We start from the raw sequence: 26926 nt of genomic DNA on the forward strand, positions 1-26926 counted from the left end.
TTTACTTATCCACAGTAAGACCCAGTGGGCACAAAGTCTTCATACTATTAGAAATCCAGTGTGGATTAGGTTTGATCGTTTTTTTTTTCCAAAGATGCCTAAATTCCATTGGTTCTTCTCCTTCTCCTCCTTATTCTTTTTTTTAGAGACATAGCAATCATTCTTCCATCTCTGGTCCCCTATCTGATGTCATTAGTTTTACATAGTTCTGCGAGCATACAACTTTTTATTGGTAAGTTAGATTTTTGATTACTTTCCTATTATTAAAACATATTTAGTTTAATTGAATGGGAAAAAGCAGTTCATTATTGACTAAAAAAAAAAATCATTGCTTAATTAGCTTAAAATAGACTAATGTTGAGATCAGAAGCTACTTATTGATTTTTCTTATCTCTTTCCTGGTCAATTTCACGTTCCAAAGCAGCACAAATGCAGTGATTGTCAATCTTGTTCGCAGTTTTCAAATCTCGAGGGAAGAAGAGGAGTGGGATAGGGTTGGGGAAACGCTTTTATAAAAACAACTGTCCATGTCCAGGCCCTATGCCAGAGGGACCAAAACTCTCCAAATGTTTCTAAGGTGTATTCAGGGGGCTGTATATACAGTTCCCTTTAAGAAAAACCTACAAGCCATGAAACCTATGAAATATCTTGAATTTTCTCCAGAACCCTTCATTCCAGCACGAGGGGTTCCGAGCAACATTTTCCCGAAGTATCTGAGGCTAATTTTTTTTCTGCGGAGAGATTGACGGGACCATCAGCCAATCGGCGGTTTGAACGAGTCTCGGAGAACCAATAACAGGCAAGAGAATAAGGCACTTCATCTCAGTAGAAAAATCAGGTCGTAGTAAAAAGCCAACAAGCCTAAAAAATCATGGCCGCTTTCGCTAGCGTCAGGGAGGCCGGGATACGCCTCAAAGTCTCAGCTGGCCCCCCACCCCCAAGCGTTGCTAGAGAGACGGCACCCACTTCCGGGGACTCGGCGCCCTAGCGTTTCGTCACATCCTCCCGGTTGGTTGAAGCGACTTCCTCTTTCCTTTCCCTTGTTTGTTTCTCTGGCTCCGTCTCCCGGAAGCTCCGATGGGTCTTGGCCTGCGGGTCAGGGGTGAAAGGTGGGAGGGCTGTGCGGACCGTGGTGAATAACAGACCCGAGTTCCGCTCTCGGACGACGACGCGAATTAGGAGAAGCCAGGTTAGATCTCGGCCGCGGGCGCGACGGGTTTGTGCGGGCCCCCGGGAATCTCCGCCCTCTCCGGCTCGGGACCTCCCTCCGGGCCTGCAATTGGCCGTGCGGGAGGCCGGGGGCCTGGGCCTGTCCGGAGTCGGAGTGAGACCCGCGTCCTCTCCTCTGGCCCCGCTCTCTCCGAGGCCAGGGCCGACCCAGCTTGCGGCCACCGGTATCCCTTCTGCTGGAGCTTGAATTGGAACAGAGTCGGGTGTCTCGGTGAGAGCAGGGTGGCCTCTAAGGAATAAAGTGTTTCGGCATCTGCTCCGAAACCCTGGGAGACGGCAGACAAAATAATACATACGCTCACGTCTATTGCACCGGGGAGGAAACTAAAGGTCCTGGAGAGTTCGCTCTTTCAAGGCAGGACCGCTCCCTCAAAGGTAGAACTGGAATTCGCAGCCACGTCTGCCTTCCTTAGGTTGCAGAAAATCATGGGGAGAGCTTTGGAAATAGGGAAGAAACTGCACATACGAAAAGGAGAGCTAGCATTTCTGAGTGCGTTCTTCGCGTCGGGCATTATGCTAAATTCTTTCTATACTTATTCCTTATTAGGGTCGTAGGAAGCACATACTCATTCCTGGTTTAGGAAATACAGGCTCGGATGATAAATGACTTATCCAATATTAATGACCTAGTAGACATCTCAGGATACCTTTTCAGCTCTTGATGCTTCCAACACAGTGGAATTAACTTCTGTCCTAATCGAACTGTAGTTTTCTGATTTTTGGCATTTTAGGAAGTGAGATTTCTGAAATTCTTCTTGGTCTCTTAATCCTTTGCCTGTTTTCTTATTTCTTATTAGTATCCTGTTTAGAAATTTGTAGTCATGTAAATTCGGCCCTGACTCTTACTCCACAATTTACTTCTTTTTTCCAAGAGAGATTTGGGGATCGTGTTGCTTGGTGTGGAATTAATGGATCCAGGTTAAAAGGCTGGCCCTATCAGTTGCTAATTTTTACATCATAGGTGGTCTCTCTTTGTTGTCGCTCTCCTTACATATGTTACCTAGTGTGTATCTTTTGTTTCCTCCAGGAAAACGGCTATCATCTTGTGCCAAGATGTCAGGAGTTGGAAATAAAAGAACAGCTGGAGAGCCTGGCACATCTGTGCCCCCGGAGAAGAAGACAGCTGTTGAAGATTCAGGGACCACAGTGGAAACAATTAAGCTGGGGGGTGTCTCTTCAACGGTATGTGAAAACAGTGTTATGAGAGTGTGCTTTTCTTCTGTCAGTTGCAAACTGAAAGTAAGAATTTATGGAAACTTTGTGGAGTGAGGGGAATTGGTTTGAAAAGAAGATGGAAATAAAACATACAAAAGTAGGTGACATGATGTAGTGGCCAGTTGTGAAAAAGAGATACTGACTTTGATCTTTATTTTCAAAGGCATGTTTATATTCTTTGGTGAGCCTGGTGTCTGATACACACTGATTGTAGGCATTTAGAAGTGTGAAACTGTACATTCATTTTTTTATTTATCAAAAAATTAGGTGCCCAGTACTAAGAGGTAATGTAGCAACATCACGGACAGAGTGGTGAAGAGTGAGAGTCTGAGGCCAGACTGCCTGGCAACTCTCAGCGCTACCATTTCCTAGTTATCCCCCTTGTACCTCTCGTTTCCTTGTCTGTAAAATGTAATTATAGTATTTACCTCATTCGGTTGTTAAGAGGATAGAGTTTCTGTTAAGGGTTAAAAAATTACCTTTAACATAGTAAGTACTCAATGTATTTGAGCTGTTAATAATTATTATTGGGTTAAATACTATCAATATAATGGTATTCATAGTATGATAAATGATTTACCCAATATTGTCCTGCTCTTATGGTGTTGACAGTTTCTTTAGACTATAATATACCAAAAACTTATGGTATGTTATATGTTCATTAGGTATCAGAAGTTCACTGTAATAGGTTTTGACTTAGATTAGGAGTCTATATTTTGGAACTCAGTCATAGGGCTAGGGTGTTAAAAATGCTTTACGTTTGTATAGCTTATGAAACCACATCTGTTATTTATTCGAATTGAGGCTGAGAATCAGAGAGAATAATACGAACATTCAGAGTAAATTGTTGATAAAGTGTCATTTCTGAGTCTGTCTGGGGTTCAATGACTCCATTCTCCTGCCAGAAGGTGATTTTGTCTTAGCACTGTCTCACATCACGCTCCCAAGGATATTGATTCATTCCGTAATATTTGTTGAGCATCCGTTATTTGCCAGACAGTGTGCTTTACACTGAGGACAGCTCTTGGACTACAGTTTGTAGGGTGGCACTGACAAGGGAGCAGACTGTTAGAGTGGGATGTGTGCTGTTTGTAGGATAACCACATGTTCTAAGGGAAGCACAGAGCACACGTCCCAGTTTGAACCTTATCCAGAAGGCAGCGAGGAGCCATTGGAAGGACTCAAGCAGCGGAGTAACACGCTTGAACTTATGTCTGCAGGAGAGACTGAAGAGGAGCCAGGGTTGTAAGCAGGGGTTCAGTTAGCAAAATTGTTTCCTTGTTCTTTCTCCTTCTTCCCCGTCCCACTGCACCTCTCTAAGGATGGGGAGCTCAGCTGGATGAAGGTTGCCCTTAAAGGCAGTAACTTCTCTGTACTTCAAGGTTGCTATAGTGAGCCAGCTGCGATTGTGGAACAAAAAACTAAGACTCCAAAGTGTGCTTGAAGTGGGAACGCTGACAGTGTGAACGGAGCTGTCCACCACAGCTGTGCTGAAATCTGGCAGCCTGACAAGACGTGACCTGGGGCACAGAAGTGCTGCAGGAGGCTGTTGGAATAATCTCGATGAGGGATCGTGTTGGCTTGGATCACTGTGGAAGTAGTATTGACACGATTTTCTGATGGATTGGATGAAGTGTATGAGAGAGAGGAGGCAGGATTACCCCAAGATTTTGGAAGTATGGTACTTCCACTTACTGAGCTAGGGAGAAGTATGAGAGGAGCCGATTTTTGGGAGCTGTGGAGGATGAATCATCATGAGTTTGACTTTGGACATATAAGTTTGAGATATTTATTAGACCTCTGAGTGGATAGATGGTTGGATATAGTAATCTGCAGTCTGGGGAGAGGTCTGGGCTGTGCATTTGGGAATCATCATTGTAGATGGTATTTAAAGTGGGACTAGAGGCTCTCCTGTGAGGAATGAGCATAGATGGAGAAGAAAACTGAGAACCGAGCCCTGGAGCACTGCGTCATTCTGATCTCAAGGGGATGAGGAGAAACTAACCAAAGAGACAGGAAAAGAAGGGGCCAATAAAGTAGGAGAACAAGAGAGAGTGGGGTCCCAGAAGCCAAATGAAGAAAAGTGTTTCAAGAAGGAGTTTATCGGGTGCTGCTGATGGGTGGAGTAAGGGGAAGACTGAGATGTAGATTTAACAATAGAAAGTTCACTGGAGACTTGACAAGAACTATGTCTGTGGAATGGTGATGATAGAAGCCTGATTGCAGTTAGCTTCAGAGAATACGAGGAAAAAGAGGGTAACACAGTGCTTTGGAGCAGTATATAAAGGAGTGTGATGTAAAGTAGAACAAAGAAAATGGGGCCGTAGCCAGATGGAAATGTAGGGTCGAGGAAAGGTCTTTTTTTTAATGATTTTGTAGAGAGGATAAAATGGATGATGTAGCAATTATTGGTGTGATATCCTTGAATAGTTGAGAGAAGTGGGGGAATTGGCCTTACCTAGAGCAAGGACAGTTTGCCCATAGCAACAAGAAGGAGGTAGGGGATACGGATTCAGAGATGTAGACAGGTCAGTAGTTGTGGTTATGGGAGGTAGCTGTGGACATTCTCTTCTGATTGCTTCTATTTTTTTTTCCCCATTGAAATCAGAAGCAAGACTCATCTGAGAGTGATATAGGGGAGGCAGTTTTGGAGGTTTGAAGGGACAGAAGAAGGTAGGAAGAAGTTGTCTTAGAGAGAGAATGGATTGGAGAGATGGAGTAGAGTTGCTGGGCGGCACTGAGGACCTACTTGAATTTGTGATCATGAATTTAAAGTAAAGCCAAATAGCATGGTGCTTTATTTTTTCTAGTCACATTCAGCTGCATGGATATAGGCCTGGAGTAGGTGGAGAGTTAGATGTTACCCAGATTGGGGTTTTTACCAGGCAAGTGTGATGAAGGAGCAGTGAGGGAGAAGAGTGTTATAAAAGGGCATGATTATAATGGCTTGGCCACAGAATTTAAGTTCCATAAGGAAGGAAGTGAGAGGAGTGAAGGACAGAGAAAGGTATAGGACCAATGGATTGTAGATCTTGGAGGAGTTGAAGAAGTGTTGGAGTCAGGAAATAGAGTGAGCTGGAAAAATAGGTGGTAATTATGGAGAATGAGGTGTTTGAAATTGAGCTTCTAGAGAACATATGGGTATATCTAAGATTAGGAATAACTGGGAGATTGGTGATTGAGGGAACAAAAGGACAAGATCATTGGAAGAGAAGAGGTCAGTGAGTTGATGATCTGATATGTATAGGGAAGGTTATCTGTATGGGAATTGAAACCAGGAGTAGTGTTGCAGAGAGTGATAATAATCTAGGTGCTAAATCCTCAGGAAATGGGGGGGACTGACATGGGCATGTAGAGATGAGTACAGCAAGGCAGGGTGGCAGGTGGTACATACAGACCAGTGGCATGAGCTGCAGAGCTAGGAGGTTTTAAGGGAGGAGGGTGCCATAATGGCCTGGAAGTGACAGTGGTGAACAAGGAGGACACCTTTTCTGTCTCCAGGCTCAGGACTTCAAGGGGCATGGGAGAGAGACAGCCACTAGTGCAGAAGCCTGTAGGAAATGTATTCTTATCCAGTTTTCAAATAGATCAAGAAGGGGAAGGCAGTGTCAGAGAAGAGGTTGAGGATATAGTTTATAAATAGTATTCATAAACTGGTACATTGGGAAACTATTGCCTCTCTTGTTATATCAAGAATGTTTAGCCAAAGTGGAAGAGAAGTAAAACAAGAAATTGGTGCACTCATAAGCAGTTCTTACTGTGTTTCCCCCAAAATAAGACCGGGTCTTATATTAATTCTTGCTCCAAAAGACTCATTAAGAGTCTTCATTAAGAGAGTTCTGGGGATGTCATCCTGAAAAATCATACTAGGTCTTATTTTCCGGTTAGGTCTTATTTTCGGGGAAACAACATACTTTAAAATGTTAACAATTCCTAGGTAAAGTAAAAATGCAAATCCTCTCTAATCCTGTTTCTTTGCCTGTGATACTGCCCCACCCCATCCCCAATTGTCTTAGGGAAGGAGCTAGAAAGAGAAGTTAAAGATACTAAGAATGGTGTGAAATTACTGATGGAGTGATGTTTTTGCAGATACAGAGGAGAATGGGATTCTGAGTACAGGTTGAGGGTTTAAGAATGTGTACATAGGTTGGTAAGTGGTATGAAGAGGTCAAGGAGATGGGGAATTGAGGAACTTTCTGTCTGATACCTTCTATTTTCTCTTTAAAATGGGAAGCAAAGTCACCTGCTTAGTGTGAGGAAGCAAGGCTTGGTAGTTTGATATTGTCTCAATGGAGAATAGGAAGGAGATAGTTCACTTGTTAAAGAAACATTTCCAGACAGATTCTAAGATCTGTTCAGGTTAGGAATTTATTTTTAAAGGCAACAGTGTCCTTGGTTTAATGACCTTATCTAGAAGTCCCCACATATTGGGTATTGACTGGAGTAGTCAGATATGTGGATTAATTCAGATTGGGTTTTGTTTGCAGAGGTGGAATAAAAGGATTAAGGGCAGAGAATTAAGGAGCTTGATAGGCAGGAGATTGAAAGAAAAACTATATTGTATAGTCAAGTATAGGAGATAGTGCAGACTGAAGGAGACTAGTGGAGAAAGGAGAGAATTCAGAATTTTGGAGATCTAGGTGAGGGCTGGTACTGGGATAAGGGCATGAGATACCTGGAAAGATATGGCTTTATTCAGGAAATGGGAGGTTGGAATTTAAAATTTCAGATGTGGCACAGTTCCAGAGAATGACAAAAGTCCAAGACGTGGCTTCTGAAATACATGGCTGAAGCACAGTGGAGGAGGTAATCATTGAAGTTAAGGAGTTCAAAATACAGCCTAGATGCTAGAGGGTGTGGTTTGTCCACAGGTGTCCTTGTCCGTATGTATATTGAGGTCACTGGATGTGTTGGCAGGGACTGGGATAGGGAAGGACCCAGGTGCCACAGTCTTGAAGGAGTGAAGGGCAGTGCTTAGGAGCTAGGTGTCCATGTTGATGGGGGTGGAGGGTGATCTAGCTGGACGGTGGAGTCTCATTAGCAGTACTTCGGGTATGTACATGTGAATAGAACTGAGATGAGTGAGTTCGAAGTCCTGGTATCATTGTGTGTATCATTCTTTCCTCGTAATCATAGACCCTTTCCTGTATTCCTTGTGCCTCTACTTCAAATCTAATTGTTTTAAGTTTTATTTTTGAATGAATAGCTTTATTCATAGGAACTAACTAATAAGGTCTTGTTGAGTTTCACAACTGATTTATCTAATTTCGTTATAGAGACTAATAAGATTGGTTTCCTGAGGCAGGAGGAATTAGACATTCGAACACTGCAAACCAAGAATCGCAAGCTGGCGGAAATGGTGGATCAACGGCAGGCCATTGAAGATGAGCTCCGCGAGCACATTGAAAAACTGGAACGAAGACAGGCCACCGACGATGCCTCATTATTGATTGTTAACCGGTACTGGAGTCAGGTAGCCAACTGTTTGTTTGCTCAGATTTTTATTTGAGCGTTTCAGTTCTCCTTAACACTCTTCATTTCCAAAGTTGTGTCCTTTTGTTTTTCCCTAACTATACCTGATCTTCTCCAGTTTGATGAAAACATCCGTATCATACTTAAACGTTACGATCTGGAGCAGGGTTTGGGAGACCTACTCGCAGAAAGAAAAGCCCTTGTACCTGAACCAGAACCAGACTCTGACAGCAATCAGGAACGGAAAGATGACCGAGAAAGAGGTTAGTGTTGTGGTGGATTGACCACTGCGGGCTGTTTTTTGTTTTGAAGAGCCTAGCTTTGAGAATCTCCATTTGAGGGGAAAAAAAATGGATTTGGTATTTCCAGTTGAATAATGCAGGGGGCTTCTTTTTTCCCCCTGTGTCCTCAGGGGAAGGGCAAGAGCCAGCTTTCTCTTTCCTTGCTACTTTGGCCAGCAGTTCCAGCGAAGAGATAGAGTCTCAGCTGCAGGAGCGTGTGGAGTCCTCCCGCCGAGCTGTGTCCCAGGTTGTGACTGTCTATGATAAATTGCAAGAAAAGGTGGAGCTCTTATCCAGGAAGCTGAACAGTGGAGGTGAGGCAAGAGCTGGGACACGGGGAGCAGAGGGGGAGGAACAAGAACTCACATTTGCATGCTCGTTTGTACTTTACAAGCTTGCATATTTACTTCTGATTAAATTCCTTGGAGTCCTAATCGCCGCCATTTCCAGTAATGTCATTACTATGGCATGTTAGTGCTTCCCATTTTGAGCCACGTGATAATCCTATGAGAAGCTGAGGAAAGATTTTATCAGCCCCATTCTGATGCTCCCTATTAATTAGACACTTTTATAAGTAGTGGAATTAGTTTTATTCTTTAAGAAATAGCTTTGTTTTCTTTACATTTGTGTAATATTGGCCATTGATTTATTAGTGATAATAAATATTTTAAGTATTGGTGTTTATATTTTTTAACAATTTCCTTTGTTTATTAGAAACTGATTTTTGACTTCAAAAAGTCAATTTTAATATCTTGTTTTTTGTGTTTCTGTTATCGTAATATTTTCAGAAAGAGTTGGCTCAGATTTTAGAGTTAGATGATGTCTGTGTTTAAAAAGATAAAGTAGAAAATGTATGAATAGAAAAGTGTCTATTTGAAATAAAAGTATCGTTTGAAATAATTATGTTACTATTCAGTGTTAATGCAGAAATTTGTATTTGTATAGTATTGTAATTTATGCGGGTAGATTGCATCTTCTTATTAAATCCCCTGGTTTCATATTTTCAATAATAATTCATAGTCTCATTGTACTATCTTAATTTCTCTGATTATCCTTAAGATGTTTAACCTTTCATTTCTGAAGGAAATATGTTGAATGTAATGGAGGTTGAACCATCGGGTGGGCAAATAAGAATTTTATTACACTATAGTTTTGTTTTTGAGGATATTTGGGTTAAATTATCAACAGAATTCAAAGAAGAGACATGTAAAATACTTGTGAAAATTTGGTGGGCAAGGGTTTCTTTTGCTTTTCCATTAGTGTGTGTAATTCTGTTTTTATTATTTGGATAACAGATAGCTGTTTTAAAAATATACAGATCAGAAATACATAAAAGTAGATTATAAAGTCCTCCCATCTGGCTTCCCAGAACACGTGGTTTGCGTCCTCCCAGACTTCTTTATGTATTCATATATTACATCAACTTGTGTGTTTCCAGCTGACCCGTCTCCTGCTGGAGTGCCTTGGCTCACTCGCCTTTTTCCTCCAGTGTCTAGCACTGTATCTGGTATCTAGTGGGTGCTTAATTAGTGGTGAATGAATGGCTATAAATCCTCCCTGTCACCCAATGTAAACTGAGTGGTGTTACTGTTTTCTCCCTTGGGTGTACTTGAACAGTTTGATGGTATTGTTAAATTGCAGTAATATGCCACACACATATACCATACGCATTATGGTACATACCATGTACATATTATACATGGATAATATGCCACACGCAGTGGTTATGTCAATGTTAAACTTGATTTTATAAATGAATATCAAGTAAAGTAATTGCTATATTTAAAAAGGAACTAAAACAAGTAGTATATTAAACAGTATTTTAAAATTATTCTTTTGATGGCATGCATCTTAAAGTAGGGTTTAAATTAAAAAATAAAACATTACACGTTGCAAATTGCTAAGCTCTTATTTATATCAAGGGCAATTGCCATTGATAAGCTGAACTTTCTAAGAGGTAGAGATGTATAAGGTATGAATCGTAGAATCAACTATAATTTTTTTTTTAAACTTTTTTATTTATTTAAGTGTGTTTTTCCAGGACCCATCAGTTCCAAGTCAAGTAGTTGTTTCAGTCTAGTTGTGGAGGGCGCAGCTCACAGTTGTCCATGTGGGGATCGAACCGGCAACCTTGTTGTTAGGAGCACCACGCTCTAACCAACTGAGCTAACCGGACGCCCCTCAACTATAAGTTTTTGATAGTTCATTTCTTTCCCCATATTTATTGGTTTTTGATTTAAAAAATTGCATTTATCAGCTTATTAATTCACAAAATATTTACTGAGCTCTCATTGTATTCTATTGTTCTCAATATTTTAGTTTATTAAGAGAACTAAAGTTCAGTCCCTAGTTCTTAATTTGGATTATGAATCGTTCTGAGAGTTTTCCAAGCATGCTTTTTTTTTTTGGCCCTGCCTATGGAGATTCGTATTTAGTAGATATAGGATGGGACCCAGGGGAGTGTCTAATTTTAAAAGTTCTGATTCAGATGGGCAATCCTGGTGGAAAACCACGGAAATCACCACATGACCAGCCTGTTCTGTAGTGTTTCTAAGAGTGCTGCCATGGGGTGGTATAAGGGCACAATTTTTTTTCCTGATAACTGTCTCTAAAGAGCAGTTTATATCCCGAGAGTATCTGGCTTCATTTACTAATGTTTGGATTTGAGCTATGGTATTTGTGGCTCTACTTTTAAATACATTAACTTGATGTAATTAGTTCTATAGATTTACCTACCTTCTTTGTAAATGTTACTGTACATTTTGGGTTTTGAGCTTCAGGAGTGCCCCTAGCCTAGTATTCCAGAAGATGATAAGGAACTCTATGCTGTTACCCTTATTCTTTATGATTTCATAGGTGCTCATTTGAACAAGGAAATTTCTGCTCCCTGCCCCCCCTTCTCTTCCAACAGAAAGACGCTTCATTTTGGTGTTAGTGAATAATAGGAATTTGTGATAGCCTTATAAAGTAGAATTTTATTGCTATGAAGTCTGACAGATTATAGATACCTCTGTCTTGTCTACAATTCTAAAATGCCTTTTTGGGGGGTGATTGTGCCTTATCTGAATAAAGTTATGGTAGAACCTCTCCATTTCTTTTCTCAAGGCATTTTGACTATATAGAAAGAGATGGGAGTTAGGTGACCTTGGCTCTGTGTCAACCTCTGCAAAGCACAAGGTTGGATCATTTCCTTAAGCAAGTTACCTGTCCGCTGGGTAATTAATCTGTCATGAGAAGATAATAGAAAAACCAGCCCAATTCTTGAAGTTTTCAGGAAAATTAAGTGAGGTAGCGTGTTAATGCTTTGGTGGGATACACAGTTTTAAAGTTTGACACTACAGATGCTAAACTATAGTTCTTCTCCCTCAGATAATCTGATAGTGGAGGAAGCAGTGCAGGAGCTGAATTCCTTCCTCCTACAAGAGAATGTGAGGCTACAGGAACTGACAGACCTCCTTCAGGAGAAGCATCACACCATGTCTCAGGAGGTACTTGACCAGAAAGATCTTACTCTAGAAAGCCTGTTTGTATATTGAAGAGCATGCAGGACAGGCTAACGCAGCCAGCTCTGAGAAATCAAAATCTGATGAAAGGTTAAAGGAAGAAAATCATTGACTATCCTTGACCATGACTCTGTTTAAACAGACATTTTAGAATTTTAGTTTTTAGCAAGAAATATCATCATACAGGGTTTTGCAAAACAACGCACCAAACCCCCAAACAAGGAATTACTCTCAATATAAAAGACCATGTACAACGTTACTGAGGAATGGGTTGGTAGAAATTCATCTGAGGACGTGACCGTAGGAACTACTGCATGGATGGTGGCCTAGAAACTTGAGGAATATAGGTTTTCAGTCCAAACTTGGACAGAAATAGTGCCATGAACAAACCATGTCAAGATTGGGGATTTGTTTGTTTGTATAAAACGATTGAGATAAAATGATGATAGGCTTTACAAGGCTCTTCTGACACTCTTGATTATCATTTTGGTTTAGTTCAAAGGCTGTTCTGCTGCAATTGGACCTTAGTTTGGCCACCCAACTCTTACGTTTATTTGTAAGTTAGTAGTTACCATTTACTTAGGCACTTTATGAATATTATCTCTAATGATCAAATAAACCCATCTTATTGCTAAGAAAACAAATTAAAAGAGATTGGTGACTGGTCTGAGGGCACAGAGCCAGAAGGTGACTGTACTCTGATTTGGATGTCAGTCCGTTTAGCTTCAAAGCCTGTATTCCTCGTTGTGCTCGTTTCCTAAACTCCAGGGCCAAGGTCCATGCTAGGCTGCTTGTGAGAATCGTCTGGGAACGTCACTAAGACGTATGGATTCTCATCAACCTTCAAAGGAGTTCGAGTATAGCAGTGCTTCTAAAGAAATTGGAGTGTAGTGAAAAAGTAAAAGAACTTTTTTGTCATGCCTTAAGACATAAACCAGGCGCTACCAAGATGAAAAAGGTCTTCTTGCAGGCCTTCCCCAAGTCTCACTTAGCATTACTAACCTGGAGAGAGACATTGTTTTGCTCAGCTGAGCTGATGTCCACGGTGGCTCTTGTGGCTGGCCATTGATGCTGCCTCTCAGCTGGGAGCTCACCTTAGTTGTTCACTGGAACACCTGCATGTTGCCTCTCCAGTATGACACTTTCAGGGGAGTTAGACTTCTTACATGGCAGCTGGCTTCTTTCAGAGATTGAGTGTCCCAGGAACATCAGGCAGAACCTTCATGGCCTTTCAGACATAGCCTTGAATACATGTAGCATCATTTCCACTGAATCACTAAAGTGGACCCAGATTCAAGAGGAGGAGACAGTGACTCCACCTCTTGATGGGAGGACTATCAAGGAATTTGGGGGCCATATTTTAAATCAACACAAAGTGTGTGTATAGATAATTGTGACCATGTAACTTTGTAGTTAAAGTATTAAACAGCATTAGCTGGTGCAGAGCTCCAAAATAAACAGAAGTTTTTGTATCTTTCTAGTGTCTGATTCCAGATTGTCCTGGGATCAGCTTAAAAAAGAGAATAGAAGTTTTCCCTTTGTTCTCTTCGGATTATCATTTGTGAAAGTGTGGGAAGGGAAAGTTGGGGGTAAAGAACATATATTTAAGTTTTTGTCTCCTAAAATATTTGGTAAAATCAAGGATGTTATCTTTTGTCTCTTAAAAAAGACCCATTTACTGAAGGGTTTATTTGACCATTAGAGATAATATTCATAAAGTGCCTAAGTGCTAGGTGCTAAATAAATGGTAACTATTAACTGTCTAAGGAAATGGTGCTTCTCAGAGGTAGAAAAATTATTGATTCTTAGGTGGCCTTCCCCTTGCATGAATGCTCTTATAGACTTCTATGGTTTTCATGATTGTAATTGATGCAGAACTGTTAAAAAAACTTACAATTTCATTTTTATACTCTTGCACTGGATAGAAGGTATTGATGTAAGGCCTTTTTTTCTAACTTGGTCTTTTTTTCCCCCTGTATTTTTCTGAACTCCTGTCTTTGGGATGTAGTTCTCCAAGTTGCAGAGTAAAGTGGAGACAGCTGAGTCACGAGTGTCTGTCCTGGAGTCCATGATTGATGACCTGCAGTGGGATATTGACAAAATTCGAAAGAGGGAACAGCGACTCAACCGACACTTAGCAGAAGTCCTAGAGCGGGCAAGTGCTGTTTTATTCATAGTTTGGAGACTAGAATCATGTTGAGGAGTCTACTCAGAAAGGATGGACTGGGTAGCAGTACTTGAGGCCAAACGGACTCCTTTGGAGGTACTTTGGTTATCAGACTGAAATCTTCAGGTCTCTCACTAAAGAATCTTTGTCTTTCCTGTAGGTGAATTCAAAAGGTTATAAGGTATATGGAGCAGGGAGCAGTCTCTACGGCGGCACAATCACTATCAATGCTCGGAAGGTAAAATCAATGGGTCACTCAGGAGACGTATTACACCTGGTGTCAGGTGTTGGGCTAGGTACTTAGGATTGTGTTCACAAGTGGCAAAGTGCACTTTTGCTAGAAGAGTGGATCCGTGAAAATGGAGGCTTAGGGATGGGAATGATTTAAAAATTCTTCTTTATTCTCATTTGGCTAATTTTCTGCTTCTCTTCAGTTTGAGGAAATGAATGCAGAGCTTGAGGAGAACAAAGAGTTGGCTCAGAACCGGCACTGTGAGCTGGAGAAACTTCGGCAAGACTTTGAGGAGGTTACTACGCAAAATGAAAAGCTGAAGGTAGGAGAGATGTATCTCTGAGGGGGAGTAAAGTGAAACGTTTTGCTAACCACCTCACATACATACTTGTGAACCCTCATAATTTGTGAGGGAAAAGAAAAACGTAAGTTTTGTTGGTATATCTATTTATTATATATTATATGTTTGTACCCTGCCTTGTTCTGCAAAAGATTTAAAGCAACCTATAAAGATATATAGACTGAATTAAGGTGCTGTAATTTAGGAATTGTTGAGAAAAATGAGTATTAGGGTAAATTAGAGTGAGGATCTAAAATGAATTTAAAAAATGGGGCTTGTATGTACACACACACATACACACACACACAGAGACTAGCAGGATAGGCCATTCACGTGTCAGTAATTGCCAGATGTGAGCCACAGAATTTGGCCCTGCAGTCTCTAGCTGCCAAAACAGAGAAAAGAAATATAGTCCCTGATCTTGTTGGTTTTCAAACCTGCCCATTAGAATTTTTTCTCCAGCTTTTTTGTGGGGGAAGAAAGTGGATTCTGAAAGGCTTCCATCCCTCTTTCAATCATAGCCACCTGTCTTTTGTAACTTGATTTATTTCTAGGTAAATATATGAATAAAGATGTTTAAATTGAAAACAAAACAAAAACAAAAACCTGAGTTAAATGAAGCCTTGGGTAATTAAAGTAAACAGTTGCTTAGGAGAAGCATAACTATTTTTGAAGTAATGTCAAAAATATTTGTCTCTGTGACTGTTAAGAAACAGAATAAGTTTGTGACTGGGATCCTAATCTATGTTCCTAAAATAAGCATCCTGACAAATTTCATAGTGCTCACCTCTGTCCCTAGGTCTGACAAACTTCATAGGGCTCTTCTAGTGTCCTTTGGTCTAGATTAACATATAATGTAAAACATCTATCAACCAAAACAACTCTGGGGTGGAAGAATACAGGTACTAGGGACCACCTCTTGGATGATCTAATTTAATTTGGGATAGATTTTTACATAATAAGAGGAATGGGTAGATCTACTTCCTAATCTTCATAAAGCTTTTCTCAATTGCACAAGACTTCAGTGAGTTTAGGATTTTATTTCCTGTCTGGCGTCTAGGGCACAGACACTAGATTCTGTGTCTGACTTTTCTTTGTGCCCTCCTAAGGTGGAATTGCGGAGCGCAGTGGAGGAAGTGGTGAAGGAGACTCCGGAATACCGCTGCATGCAGTCACAGTTCTCTGTCCTGTACAATGAAAGCCTGCAGTTGAAAGCACATTTGGATGAGGCTCGGACCCTGCTCCATGGCACCAGGGGGACCCACCAGCGCCAGGTTGAGCTCATTGAGGTAACAGCCTAGTTTTGTCTGGTATTAAGTTTTTCTGATTCATAAATTTTATAATATTATTCTCTAATGTGTTATTCTCTTTTTCATTCTGCAAACATTTATATAGTGGCTATGGGTCTTGACTCTGCTAGATGGTGGGCACCCTGCCGTCAAGGATCATACAGTCTAGTGGGGAGAATTAATATGCATTAGGATGCTGTGTGGTACAGTAGAGGCATACCCCAAGGGTGCACTGATGAAGGAGACAGAACATCTTACTTGACTGTGGAACCTTTCTGGGTCCACTTGTCAAAGTGAAGTTTGAATCTTAAGGATAAATACAAGTTTACTGGTAGATAAAAACAGGAGAAGGACATTCCCCACAGTGAGAATGACAGATATAAAAATAGATTAGTATGGCGGGAGCCTTATATGCATGGGGGAGGATAGTGGGTAGAAGCTGCTTACAAGCCATTATAGCATATAACACATGTGTAAATGATTTTTTTTAAAGGCAGAATATTCATGTGTTCACTTCTGTATCTTCTGTAGTCCTTAAGTTATAATAGTTGGCCTTTTGCTATATGTCTGCCAAATGAATTATCTTACTTTACATATGTTTTATGCTGTTTTATTGTTTAGTTTTCCAACTAAATTGTAACATTCTCAGAGTTGGGGCTGTTTCATTTATTTCTTTAGTATCCTGCTGATTATCACATGAGTGTTTTTTAGCTATTTGATGCTCATTAAGTGTCAATTGAATTGGAACTTTTCAGAGTAATCTCTTCTTGGTATTTTAACCTCTTTTCTTGGTATTTTCTTTTTTTCTTATTAGATCCTTAGAGATCAAATTTAGGAAACATAGAATATGATGGTATTTCCACATTATGATAAGAATTTTTCATTGGTTCCTTTTCCTGTGTGTAGCGCGATGAAGTTAGTCTTCATAAGAAGCTAAGGACTGAAGTGATCCAGCTAGAAGACACACTGGCCCAGGTCCGCAAGGAATATGAGATGCTGAGGATAGAATTTGAGCAGACGCTTGCTGCCAATGAACAAGCAGGTACAGTTATTTTTGCTGCTCCCTGCACTTTTCCTGCTGCACATGCCTTCCTTGAATGACCCAGCATGTCACCAGGAGTTGTTAGCACTGGCTGGAGCTCAGAAGTCCTAAAGAACCTTACGTCAAATCCTGTAATTCATTCTGATTCACAGTCTGAACGTTTTTTAACTTCAGTTGGCCAGTTCTGTTTCCATCCTCTGAGAAGGACCCTTTCTTTCGGCAGTTCTCCCTCTTTCTCATTGGTCCCTGGTGTGTTCTGCACTCCCCGCTCTGCCTTTGCTCACATCACAGTTGTTGATAACCTGCGGTTGCTGTGTTTAAGGCCCCATAAACCGGGAGATGCGCCACCTCATCAGTAGCCTGCAGAATCACAATCACCAGCTGAAAGGGGAGGTCCTGAGGTATAAGCGGAAACTGAGAGAAGCCCAGTCTGACCTGAACAAGGTAACTGGGAGGAGCAGAAGTATCGTTTGCTATTCAGTGTGTAAGCTGTTTTCGAGTGAGGACAGCAGTGTGGCCGCCCTGAGTGATATGCTCCTTTCCTTTCTTTGTCCTTGCAGACACGTCTGCGCAGTGGCAGTGCCCTTCTGCAGTCTCAGTCTAGTACTGAGGACCCTAAGGACGAGCCTGCAGAGGTTAAACACGATCTCGAGGACGTACCCGCCCAGGCCTCTGCGTCGAAGGCATCTCAGGAGGAAGCCAATGAAATGAAGTCCAAACGAGATGAGGAAGAGCGAGAGCGAGAAAGGAGGGAGAAAGAAAGGGAGCGAGAAAGAGAGCGGGAGAAGGAAAAGGAGAGAGAACGAGAGAAGCAGAAACTGAAAGAGTCAGAAAAAGAGAGAGATTCTGCTAAGGAGAAAGAGAAAGGGAAACATGACGATGGAAGGAAAAAGGAAGCAGAAATTATCAAACAATTGAAGATTGAACTCAAGTAAGAGCAATGTTTAGAGTAACTCTCTGACTCAAAAGCTAAGTTTAGGACATCGTGCATGAAATGTTCCTCTGATGGCTTTGATAATTTCTTATTTTGAGTATAACTAAATGCACCGTTAGTGTGGTCTCCGTTCTTGATCAAGTGTGCAGCCAAAATGGCTTGCATGGCTATTGTGTAGTCCTGTTCCGTGGTCAGGTCTCAATAAACCCTGTGGTTGTGGCCTTATTTTTCATGAATCCAAATTAAGGACTGAGGTCTCATGTTGGAAGTGACACTCCTGAGAATTATTGGAATTAACTACTGGCAGATTGCTGGCATGAATTGTAATTTAAATTATACTAAGAGTATGTAGCACTGTAATTTGAACAATATTAATCTGTTGGCCTGGCAGTTGACTCGTTTGCATATATATCAGATCATTTTAAGCGATTTCTCAGGAGGTTTACTCCTACAGGCATGAAAACATTAAGACAGACCTTGAAGTCAATGACACAGCCTCACACATGTCCCCGTCCCGGCATAACCAGACTCTTCTCTGGTAGAACTGGTTACTTCTTTCCCTGCACTGGTCACAGCTGAGCCTCAGTGATGTTTGGATTTGAGGGACCGCTGTGCTCGAAATGTTTGAACTTCTTTGGTATATAAAAGTATAGTTAAGAGGTTTGATAATTTAGTAAGAGATGAAATTGTAGTCTTTAGCTGATGGTTAATCACTTAATTATCAAATTGAGGGTGCAGTATACTTAAAACTTTTAATTTTTTCCTTTTTTCCTTTGTTCCTCTTGATCTGTTTCTTTAAGGCAAATATTTTTCAAGTATAGTATCAGAATCACTTGGGTGACTTATTTGAAATACATTCCTGGACCCCACCCCAAATCTATTGAATCTCAGTTTTTATGAAAGGGGCTCCAGAAATTTGCCTATTTAATAAGGGCCTCAAATGTTTATTTTATTTTTATTTATTGTTTTTTAACTTTTATTTATTTGTGTTTTTCCTGGACTGATCAGCTCTGAGTCAAGTAGTTGTTTCAATCTAGTTGTGGAGGGGGCAGCGCACAGTGGCCCATGCGGGGATTGAACTGGCCACCTTGTTGTTAACCAACTGAGCTAACTGGCTGCCCCTCAAATGTTTATTTCATAACTTGAGAACTAGGTCTGAAGGGAGAAATGATTCCTTTATACAGCTTACTTTTCTGAGAAGTACTTTCTGAGAAGTCTCTTGATAGTCTGTGCAAGTTTTGTCTTTTAAATGTGTGATGTAAAGTGTAAAATAGAACTGTTGTAAAATATTGTGCTCAGTTTGAAATTCCCTTGCTCTGATGCCCTTTGTTTTCTCATTACACCATTCCTTCCTCTACCGCCCTCATCATAGGAAGGTACAGGAGAGCCAAAAGGAGATGAAACTATTGCTAGATATGTACCGCTCTGCCCCAAAGGAACAGAGGGACAAAGTTCAGCTAATGGCAGCTGAGAAGAAGTCTAAGGCGGAGGTAAGCTAGTCTGCTGTTACCTGTCATTTGGATTAAAATCTTCATTTGTGGGATTTTCCGACACACTTCTGAAGGATAGAGTTTCTTTTCTTAGCTTTAAAGTTAGTGTTTAAAACTCAGCAATGTTTCCTTCCTTTTCAAAAGCCATCTAAAATAGAAATTTCCAAATTCTCTACTAGGTGGTAAGGTATATTAGAATATACCTTACTAGGGATAGGAATAGGGCTTTTCAAACTTTTTATCCCCCCTTATGCCATCTAAATCATTGTTATAATGATTCTCTTTTTCTGATTACTTTTGGGAAGAATGTCTTCTTCTCTTAAAATTTGGGGGCCTAGAGAGAAAAAGGGTGAGAACTATGTTAAAGAAACATGTACACTCCTCAAAAATGTTCCTTATAGAAAGAAGCATGTAATTTTGGAATGGAGTGATGTTAAAATAATGTTGTGATGTGATGTACTAGTATATCATTTATCTCTTTTCATAATTTTGTAAAGGTTCTTGTCATATTATTAGCCCTCCATCTGTGCACGGTATTAATTAATTTTTGAAATTGTATTATAGCTTTTTCTTTGTGTAATTCCTTTCCTCCTATAGTTGGAAGAGCTAAGGCAAAGACTCAAAGAACTAGAGGATAAGGAGAAAAAAGAGAACAAGAAAATGGCTGATGAGGACGCCTTGAGGAAGATCCGGGCAGTAGAGGAGCAGATAGAATACTTACAGAAGAAGCTGGCCATGGCCAAGCAGGTGGGCACACTTTCTTTATTTAATTAGCTTTTAAAGTAAATGTTACTGTACAAGTAAATTATTGACAGTGAAATTTGCTTTTTCATTCCAGTCTTCTTTAAAAATATTTTTTTCTCCTATATGTATGTTTGTTTTTACACTGAAGTCTTTCATCCTTTATTTTGTTTTATACGTTTGCCAGGCAGGAAGTTTACTTTTATTTTCAAATGGATAGCCAGCTGTTCAACCATTGTTTATTGCGGGCTCTAGCTTTTCTCTGCTGATCCGGAATCGGGGTGTAATGAATATAAAAAGAAATAGAAGAGATTACATTTTATACACATTATGATTATAAATATATGAAACTAAGAAAAACATGCAGCCCAAGTAAATAAATAATATGTTAACTGTGGTTGTATCTGGGTCATAGAACTATAGAGATTTTTCCCGTTCTTATAATGAGCATGTATTTGTTTATTTTTAAGTCCCAATGAATTTTATTAGCATTCAATAATAAAGTTACCAAAACTGGCTGGAAGAACCACATATGCTTACCGTGAGGAACACCTTCCCTGTTTCTAAGAAATAGCAAAATGACAGTGCGGTGAAGTAGTTTTAATGGTGACTTGATCATTCAGTACCTTGAAAAGAGGAACTTTATTAGAACCTATATACATTCCTTTTACAAAAAGTGGGGTTTTGATTTTTCTTAAATCTGCTGATTGCTACTTTTCTCTCTCTCTCTCTTTTTAAAGTATTTATCAGACAACTGTAATACGTTAGGTTCTAGTACAAGTGTAAAGACACACAGTGTTCTTATGTAGGACAGCTCATTATCTAAAAAATGTTAATTTTCCCAAAGTTAAAGTATAAATGGAATGTAATCCCAATAAAGATACTAATTTTGGTTTTTGTTTATTTGGGTACTAGACAAAATAATTTTAAAGTACTTATGGAAAAATAAACACGAATGGCCAGGAAAACTGAAAAAGAAGAGCAATGGGATTGAGGGGCGGCAGTTCCTATCTTTAAAAGATGTTAAAACAAAGTTTAAGTAGGTAAGATAGCTTGGGGCTTACAGACGGACTGTTAGGACTGAGCAGAAAGTCCAGAAATAGACCAAAGTACACATGGGTAGTTAATATGTGCTAAAGATACAATTTTCAATCAGTGGGGAAAAGAAAGCCTTTTAAAGGTGGGGGGAAAAAATAAACAAAATAATATTGGAAAAAAGTTGGATATGTACTTGAACACTCTATACTACGATAATTTCCAAATGTATCATAGATACAATATTAAAGAAATAATTCAAAAAAGAGCTGGAAGAAAACAGGTAAATTCGTTTACATATTGGAATGGAGAAGACCTTTCAAACTATTAATAAAAGTCTAAAACATGAAAGAAAAGATGGATAATTTTGACTTGAATAAAACACCACAAAGCTCTACATGGCAAAAACCACTGTTAGCAAAGCCCAAAGATAAATGACAAAAAGGAAAAAAAATTTCTAACTCTTCTCACAAAAGGGCTTATCTTTCTAATATATTAAAACGCCTAAAAAAATAACAGGGTAGGAAAGCCAACAACCCAGTAGAAGAATAAGCAAAAAATATGAATAGTTTACGGGAAAGAATACAGATGGCTCTTAAACATATGAAAAGATGCTCATTTACAGTAACACAAATGTAAGTTCAAACAATTTTAGGTACCATTTTTTCACCTGTCAGATAGTTATGCGACACTGTTGGAAAATCAATAAGTTAAATTCAGAATTATAACAGTGGAAAAGTATGAGAAAATGAGGTTTGATGTTAGAAGTTGTCATAATCAGCTGCTACTTGATTGGTTTGCTAGATCATGGTATGGATACATTTTTTGTCTGTTTTAAGTGACTTTGAGTACAGATCAGCTAATAGCAGTCAGACCAGTAATCAGTGCCAGCAGCTTCAGATAATTCTTTTGTATTCCTAGGGCTAACATAGTGGCAAAACTAAGCTTAAAACTAAGTCTGTCTTTGTTACTAGGTTAATTTATTTCTAAATAAACACTGAGCAAGTGTAGTTTCCTGTGCTCAGTTTTTTGGAGTTAGAAGATTCTGTTAAAAGGAAAGTTCTTCCTCCTTATTTTAGGAGGAAGAAGCTCTGCTCTCTGAGATGGATGTCACAGGCCAGGCCTTTGAAGACATGCAGGAGCAAAATATCCGTTTGATGCAGCAGCTGCGGGAGAAGGATGATGCGAATTTCAAGCTCATGTCAGAACGTATCAAGTCCAATCAGATCCATAAGTTACTTAAAGAAGAGAAGGAGGAGCTGGCTGACCAGGTTTTGACCCTGAAGACTCAGGTAATTAGAGTGAATAGTGCTTCCCAGAATTCTGTTGAAGGAGGGTACTTTCTATGTGAAAATATGCATAAAAGAATGATTATTGTGACATTTTTTTTCCAATAGGAAAAACAGGAAACTAAATGTACCTTAGTAGGGTACTGGTAAATAAATTATATATCCCTGCAAAGGCGTACAATGTAGCTGTTCAAACAAATACTGATCTGCTAATACAGAAAATGTCTTAAATATATTACTAAGTGATGTATTTTATTATCTCTTGTGTTAAAAATGCGTGTGTTTTTGTATGCATGTGCTGTGTATTTTAAAAATTTCTGGAAGGTTGCATGAGAAACTGTAAGACTGGTTATCTAATTACGTCTGGATGTTGGGATGAGAGTTTATGGGTGTGTGACTTTATTTTTTACCCCTTAATAGTATTTCGTTCGACTTTGCATGAGTTTCAAGAAAAAGACTACTTTAGAACCTCTAGCCATTCTGAAAGAGATATACTTGGAGTTTCGCTTGAGCTGTAATTTACATGATCTGGTATGAATTTCCAGGCTTTGAGGATTATTGTGGCCAGAGCAGATAAATATCTGTAAATGTAATTTCCTGTTCTTGGCAATTTGGGGGAGAATCTTTTCAGTGGCTTCTCAGACTCTTTATTTGAATCATCAATATTTTTTTTATTAAAAGTTAATTATTGTAATCTTGTAAGCTTTTAATTGTTGTAGTCTTGCATGTATTTTGAAGGGTTCATGGGTAAAATCAGTAAAAGTTTGAAATTTCTATTTCAGAAATCTCTTTTGTGGGCCTGTGAATTAACAGAGCCTAAGCAGTTCTTTTTCCTTCCCTTTTATGTTAAAATGCTTTTCCTTTTTCAAAGGTTGATGCCCAGTTACAGGTAGTAAGGAAACTGGAAGAGAAGGAGCATCTGTTACAAAGCAACATTGGCACAGGAGAGAAGGAGTTGGGTCTTAGGACCCAAGCCTTAGAGATGAATAAACGCAAGGTATGATGGATTACTCTGTAATTTAGAGTGACGCTTCATCTCCAAGGAACAAATAAGTATGACACTGATGAAATTATAGGCTCACTTTATTCCTTGGACTTGTGTTAATTAACATTTTGCCTCACTGGAAGTAAGGGGTGTTAAAGGTGACGTTTGTACATCCCACATAGGCAATGGAGGCAGCCCAGCTTGCAGATGACCTCAAAGCACAATTGGAGTTGGCTCAGAAGAAGCTGCATGATTTTCAAGATGAGATTGTGGAGAACAGTGTCACCAAAGAAAAGGACATGTTCAATTTCAAACGAGCCCAGGTAAACGCAGTTGTTTTTCTTTACATTTTACTTGTTCGGTATTTTCTGAGCTCTGAAATCACCCATCTTATGAAGGAGTCATTGATCTAATGGTATGTCATTTCCTACTTGACTCAAGTTCCTCGAGTGAAGAGACCGAGTCTGTTTTCTTCACTGCCATATCCCTAAGGCCAATCATGGTGCCTAGCACCTAGTGGGCATGAGATAAATATTTAGTAAATGAATGAATTCGTAAAATAGCAACAAACCTGTATTAGAGGACTTTAAAGTTCTATCTTTTTTATTTTCTGGCATGCCAACTATTTCTCGTGGTGCTTTTCTATCCTTATCCTATAAATGTTTTCAGTCCAGTCTACTTTCATCTTAAAACTAATTACCTTAAAGTGGCCTATCAAGTTATTTATTTATTTATTTATCTTCCATCCCTCTAAATTCTTAGACTGTATTTTCACAGAACTGAATTGACAGTGCAGCTCTAGTTTGGTGATAGGATTACGGTTGCCTGTTCTGAAACAAAAGAAAATATCTTGCCATTTGCAATTCCCCACATTCCTAAAAGATAATTGGATGTGAAAAGATCGAAAATCCTTTCTTTCTGCAACAGAATGTTCAAGTTGGAGCAATTATTTTTCTCAAAAATGGCAGGTCGAAGGGAGTGTGTCTAATGGGTATGTTATCCTACCACAGGAGGACATTTCGAGGCTTCGAAGGAAGCTGGAGACCACAAAGAAACCAGACAATGTACCCAAATGTGATGAGATTCTGATGGAGGAGATTAAGGATTACAAGGTTAGAAAAACTGGATCTGTGATTGCTTTATGTTTTTTTGGTCAAGGCCTGAAGTGGCCTACTAACAGACTGGGAGAATAAATACTGGACTTCTTTACATGAAGTTAACTAGAGAATGGCTTATTTTGGGGGGATAGGGAAATGGTACTCTTGTTTTAATGCTTAGTGGATTTTCTTGTTTTTATGTGTGCTTGTGTATGTGAGCCCTTTGGATCGTAAATCTTTATGGTTGTTCAGATTCTGACTTCTTTCTTTTTTTAGGCACGCCTGACCTGTCCGTGTTGCAACATGCGTAAAAAGGATGCTGTACTTACCAAGTGTTTTCATGTTTTCTGCTTTGAGTGTGTGAAGACACGCTACGACACCCGCCAGCGCAAATGTCCCAAGTGTAATGCTGCTTTTGGTGCCAATGATTTCCACCGCATCTACATTGGTTGATCCAAGCCAGGAGAAGAAGGGGCTGGCTGGACAGGCACTTATTCATTAACCACCACCTACGTCCCCTCTCCTTGACTGTCACCTGCACGGTGTTTCTCCACTACCTGTCCTTCACAGACGTGAATTCACGTCCAGGTTCGCCTTTCTAACAGTGAGCTGGCTTCAGGGGAAAGGACTGGTAAATGCAAGTCTTGGGTTTTAAAATGAATTAGAAACAAGCAATTCTTATTTGAAGAATAAACCAGCCTTGTTTATTTCCTGCTTTTAGACTTTTCAACAGTTTCTTCTTGAGGCCCACTGTATAATCTTGGATTGTCCATTCCTCCTGAAGAAGTGAAGTTGGTATTTTTGACATGGAGAATGGAACAAAGAAGAGAGGAGACACATGACCACTGGGGGGAGGGGCTGGCGTGAGCCTTTGGAGATAAGCTATCTGTGGGTACAAACATGTCTTGATTTGGGTAGTAAACTTTTTGTAAACTTGGATTATAAAATGGTATAATTGGCTACTCTTTGCTGGGTGGTGGAAGTCTTAATGAAATTATGTCTAGGATGAGCCAGTCCGTGTTTTATTCACTAGCAAAGTACCTTGTTAAGGTCAGCTGGCTTCCTTGTTGAAGTTGTTTCAGTTTCGAATGTTCTACTCATTAAAGTCTTTAAATTTCTTGAGGCCAGAATAATTTCAGATATTATAGCCCCTTTTATCTTAAAAATGAAATCAAGATTGGAGAGGATGGGGAACAGGACTGAGGGTGAAGAGATCTGGGTACTCTGGGAACTCGATACAGGGGAGCCTTGGTGAGCTATGAATTACTCTCAGCCTCTCCACAGAGGTTGTCGTGAGCCCCGTTTTTCAGAAGTTTCTCTGTAATGTTTCTATAGGGCTTTATACTCCACAGGCTTCGATTAAAGCAGGATTCAGTTTGCTTTTGTGTTTGTGTTTTTCTTTGAAACTTTTGTATTTGTCATTATTAGTTGATTTTGCACCTGCTGTGCTAGAATTGAATTCTCTTGAACAGAAATAATCAACTTAGATTAAGAGGCTAACTGTGTTTAAGTGATCTATTTCTTTGATTAATTGAAGCACTTTTCTACCAGTTGTTTTATTGAGTCTGTTCTCAGGAGAGATTATGCCTAAAAGATGATGGATTATTTGACTGTTCTCAGTTCTCTTCCATAGCTCATTATGGGCGTAAGAGATTGTGACTTATTTTCCAGGGTGTATAAGGCTGCCTGGCATGTTAGGTTGAGAGTTCTCGAATATCAAGTTTGTTGGAACCAGCAAACCAGAGGTCTTCTCTGTCTCCGTTAAGGGGTTGTGTAAAATGGATCCCTTCTTGATCACTACGAGTTCTAGGAGATGGGTAAGGACAAATTCCGTGTTCTTTTGTGATGGACTTGTGATGAATTTCAGTCATGTGGTTTGAGTTAAGAAACAAGTTTAACTAAGCAATCTTATAGTGTTATCAAAGAGGTCACGGGTCCTTCAATCTCCTCACTCCTCCAACCCCCCCAAAAACACACACACAGAGCTATGATGGAGTCAGGCCATGCTCCTGGGCACACAGTGCATTTGCAGTTTGTAATAGGACACTTTCCCCTTGCTGCTCTGTGCTGATAGGGCAGTCTTGAACAGAACTTTGTTGGTTCAAGGGCAAATAGACTACTTGGGCAGAAGGTGGTTTGGGTTTGTATATTAACTGTTTATGACACTTGGCTAGGAAAGCTAGCTGCCCAGCATCAGGACAGTGGAGCCTGCGGAAGGTTGTGGAGGAAACCACTCGTCCCATGAGAAGCTGGATTTAGGGGAAGTTCCTCTAGAAAATTCTGGGAAAAGCAGGGAGCCCCCAGTCCCACTAGCTTAAAGTCCAAGCAACATAGGGAGAGCTAAAGTCATTTTCAGATAAAGACCAAAGACTGGTGATTTTTGGACAATCTGGCTTCTCACTACAGAAGAGGCCAATGAATGGGCTTCAGGAATACCCACAAATTGTATACCAGATTTTGTTTGTGTTGTGTGTGTATTAATTAGCTTTTCAGATGCTTAAAGGAATTTTGAAACTTTAAAAATCCCCCAAAAGTTGACAATCACTTCTTTACTAAATCCATAAGGAACTTTTAAAAAGAGAAT

At 39.8% G+C, this 26926-nt stretch overlaps 1 protein-coding gene across 3 annotated transcripts; it reads left to right on the forward strand.

Annotated features, from left to right (window-relative positions):
- The first annotated feature begins 997 nt into the window (after nucleotides 1-997).
- Nucleotides 998-25721, forward strand: RNF20 (ring finger protein 20). Of its 3 annotated transcripts, none has more exons than XM_081065303.1 (20): nucleotides 998-1189; nucleotides 2258-2412; nucleotides 7751-7918; nucleotides 8036-8180; nucleotides 8330-8512; nucleotides 11568-11686; nucleotides 13710-13856; nucleotides 14029-14106; nucleotides 14303-14422; nucleotides 15550-15729; nucleotides 16636-16771; nucleotides 17094-17215; nucleotides 17332-17702; nucleotides 19078-19195; nucleotides 19793-19942; nucleotides 22051-22263; nucleotides 23132-23257; nucleotides 23428-23568; nucleotides 24256-24357; nucleotides 24619-25721. In XM_081065303.1, the coding sequence occupies exons 2-20, from the start codon at nucleotides 2284-2286 to the stop codon at nucleotides 24793-24795; spliced, it is 2925 nt and encodes a 974-aa protein (XP_080921429.1). In that variant the 5' UTR covers nucleotides 998-1189; nucleotides 2258-2283; the 3' UTR covers nucleotides 24796-25721. The 3 variants fall into 3 exon arrangements, with proteins under 3 accessions (XP_080921429.1, XP_080921430.1, XP_080921431.1); XM_081065304.1 differs by having other exon boundaries at nucleotides 1112-1441; XM_081065305.1 differs by having other exon boundaries at nucleotides 1161-1605.
- Nucleotides 25722-26926: the final 1205 nt, after the last annotated feature.

This window comes from Rhinolophus hipposideros, assembly GCF_964194185.1.
Source record: "Rhinolophus hipposideros genome assembly, chromosome: 11".
NCBI lineage: Eukaryota > Metazoa > Chordata > Mammalia > Chiroptera > Rhinolophidae > Rhinolophus > Rhinolophus hipposideros.